Raw genomic sequence first — 3308 nt, 5'->3', positions numbered from 1 at the left:
AATGCCGACGGCTAGCTTTGCTCTGGGGTTTAGTGGCTCTGTTAGTGCCAGCACTGAAGAGTCTGCCCCTTGACATCCCTCTGAAATACTAGATTAATTTTATCAAGAGAAAAATAGAAGCAGGGAAGCTATTATCTGTCCATGGTCATGTAGGAGACTTGTATAAACCAGAGTCTTCAGATCCTCCTTTTCCTAGCAAGCGCTGGGAGAGTGGTTACATGCTGACAGCTCCCCCAGCGCACGCCTCTGGCCCTCACAATTGACACCTTTCTCTGGGACCTTGCCCTTCTTTGTAGGGTGTCCAGGCAGAGGAGATCTCTACAGTGCTGTCCCGCGTGCCCCAGGCAGAGAAATTTGCCAAGTTCTGGATCTGCAAAGCAAAACTCCTCGCCCAGAGTGGCCCTTTTGACGTGATGGGTTTGTACAAAGCAGCGGTCTGCGCTGGTGCTGTGGTGAGATGCACTTCTGTTCGGTGGCTCCCTGTGTTCCCTGCCTCTGTGTGCCAGCAGGTTGAGATCCAGGGGTCAGATTTTGGATTGAGTTTAGCAGCATTAGTCACTGGTGAAAAAGTCCTTTGGAGCTGCTGGCCCTGTTTTGTCCCATAGAAACACCTTCTGTTTTAATCAGCCAAGTAGGCAGTGTTGTGTGGGCATGAACGGGGCGGGGGGAGGAGGAGGAGTACACACCCTGTGCCATGTTGGAGCTGTAGCTGGGAGCAATGTAATGTCAGCTCTGGGCAGTGTAACTGCAGCACCTGATGGGATTTACCAGCGTGGGGTGGTTACCTGCCCAGTCGTGCCTGTGCACTGACAGGTCTCACTTGCAGAAAGGAAATTTTGCCGCTGTCTCCAGCACAGGGTGTTGCTATGCAGAAAAAATCTTTTTTCCTATTCAGTTGTAACTCCACTCTCCATTCCCTTCACCCCTCCCTTTCCCTGTGTTCTGCTTCTCCTGCAGCCACTCCAGGAGCTCAGAGAATTTGTCCTTGATGTTTTGAAGGCTGCAGACCAAACATCAAAAGGTAACGTGCATGTGGGGGCTGGCTGGCAGGCCTGGAGCGTGGGCAGGCTGGGGTGCCCTGCTGCTGCAGGCAAGGAAGCAGCATGGTTTACAGTCTGTCCCAGCACCCCGTGTCCCTGTTGACTTTGATGGAGACCGTGTTGTGAAAAACTGGAATCTTGGTCTCAAAAATGGGGCAAGATTCCTCTGCCAGGGCTGGGCACAGTCCCAACCTATCACACCTCCATAGCAAGATGCCCCCGCCTGTGTCCAGAGCTCAGCGGTGGTGTAATCCCTCACCAGCTGCTGCTCTCCGCCCTCTCTGCAACTGTGCTGCCCTTTTCCTCTTCTGTCAGGGGAAAAGGTTGAGCAGCCCATTCCTTGGGAGCCCACAACACCTTTCCCAAGCGAGAAGCTGCCCGAGATAGCGACTCCCTGCCTGACGGGGCGGTCCCTGGCCAGCCTGCCCATCTCAATCAAGTTGCAAGTTACATCTGCAACCAGGTAAGGCTGAGCTGCCTGCTCCTGGCAGCAACACCCTCTGCCTGTGCCAGCTCTCCTCTGCAGGTTTTACCTAAAGGCTTTTGTCCTCTCTGCAGAGGAAAGGAGTTGCTGGAAGGCCCGGAGCTGAAATTCCTGACGCCGGTACGGCGCTCACTGCGGATAGAGCAAGCTGGGAGCTACTACCCAGAGATGCTGAAGGACCATGACCCTGTGGTGTCATCCCTCAGTGAAATCCTGGATGTGGAGGAAGAGACTCAGTACTTCTTCCGGAAAAACAAGGCTTTGCCAGAGGTGGCGGAGCTGGAAGGTTTGAGTCTGTATCCCCCAGAGTGCTGCTGAGGGATTCCCAGCCAGGTGCAGGCTGCTTGCTCCCCTGTGCTGCCTTGCACGCACTCCACTGACTTCTCTTACTTCCTCTCAAGATGTAAATACGTAGGAGTGGCACATAATAAGCCTGTTTCAATTATATAAGCACTCTTTTAAATATATAAAAACCTGCAGTAGAGATGCAGTGTGGCCTAGTGAGTTGTGTGCAAGGTCTGGGGTTGGAGACGTGAGCTGTGTCCCCTGCAATTGCCCTTGGCTCCTCCACTGTGACACACACCCTGATTTTCCTGCTGTAGGATGATGTCAGTCACTCTGCAGTGCTCTAGGCACCTTCCAGTGTGTTGGAAGTGATGTTCCAAAGGGATTTGCTTCAGAGCTGCCTGGACAGCATCTAGATGTTCCCCAGAGAGGGATGCACAGACCCCACATCTTGAGTCACGTGTAAGCACCAGCTGTGCCAGCCCAGTGAGTGACTGGCAGGGCTGGGATACCTGTGGGACCACAGCAGCTTCTGCACAGGTCCTGAGGCTGAAGGCAGCACTCACAAGGGGTACAGGGGTCCTTGGGGTGCAGCAGCCCAGGCTCTCAGACCCCGGGCAAGGCTGGGGTTCCTGGATGGGAGAGTGGGCACAGCTGAGCCCTGTCAGTGTGCTCAGGGCCCCTACAGCAGCCTACTCTCCCTCAAGGGCTGTCCTCATACCCAGAGAAAGCATGGGGGCTGCTGGTGCCAGTTGCTGAGGGTTGGCATGACTTCCCTGCTGTGAGGAGTAAAGCAGTGTGGCTGCCATTAAGGGGTGGGCTTTGTCACTTTACACTCACAAGCAAGCAGCAGTCCTGTCCTGTCCTCTTACCAGCAGTCCTGTCCTGTCCTCTTCCCACCCTTCTGCCTTCTCCCGACACAGCCACCGCCAGCATTAGCTCAGCATCTTTATTGAGAAACCTCGATGCTGGAAGAAGTCTCACAGTAGTAGCTGGAAGTCCTGGCACAGGTCTGGCTCTGGTTGGGGAAGCACAGCAGGCTGGACCCCATCTCGAGTGCAGGACAGTGTTGGCAGGGGGAGGCCACCCTCTCCCAGGGGCTGCACTTGTCCAAGCTGCTGGCTGAGGATTTGGGAATTGCCCTTGCCCCCACCTCCCAAGCTCGAGGCAACGCACTTTTCCTTTAAAATAGCCAGTTTTATGTCCTGTGGTGCCAGAAGTTTGAGTATCTTATAAATAGAAAAGGGCAGAAAGCAGAAGAGGGTAATAGCTGGTAAAAGGGAGCCCTGGGGAGCAGCAGCTCCCCCAAGCCCTCCTGTTCTTGCGCAACACCCACCCACCCACCTCCAGCCAGAGCTGGGCCCCAGTGCTGCACTGGTGCCCAGGGCCAGGCCCGCAGCTGGAGGGGCAGGAGCTGCTGGGCCCACTGGCCAGTTTCCAGAAAGAGCTGGAGCAGTGGCAGTGCTGGGCAGCCCCAGGCTGGCATCAAGCTGGCTGGG

At 55.3% G+C, this 3308-nt stretch overlaps 1 protein-coding gene across 1 annotated transcript in view; it reads left to right on the top strand.

Moving 5' to 3' along the window:
• Positions 1–1842, top strand: part of CKAP2L (cytoskeleton associated protein 2 like) — a gene marked incomplete at its 5' end in the record, with an annotated part of 6651 nt that extends 4809 nt beyond the window's left edge. Inside the window, 4 exons of the mRNA XM_010174574.2 lie at positions 297–452; positions 958–1021; positions 1356–1503; positions 1599–1842. Of these exons, the coding sequence (XP_010172876.2) occupies positions 297–452; positions 958–1021; positions 1356–1503; positions 1599–1842 (612 nt within the window). The remainder of the gene's footprint in view (positions 1–296; positions 453–957; positions 1022–1355; positions 1504–1598) is intronic.
• Between the last annotated feature and the right edge of the window lie 1466 nt (positions 1843–3308).

The sequence above is a fragment of the Antrostomus carolinensis genome, unplaced genomic scaffold, assembly GCF_000700745.2.
Source record: "Antrostomus carolinensis isolate BGI_N321 unplaced genomic scaffold, ASM70074v2 scaffold30078, whole genome shotgun sequence".
Taxonomy (NCBI): Eukaryota; Metazoa; Chordata; class Aves; order Caprimulgiformes; family Caprimulgidae; genus Antrostomus; species Antrostomus carolinensis.
This window is presented reverse-complemented; position numbering and strand designations above follow the sequence as displayed.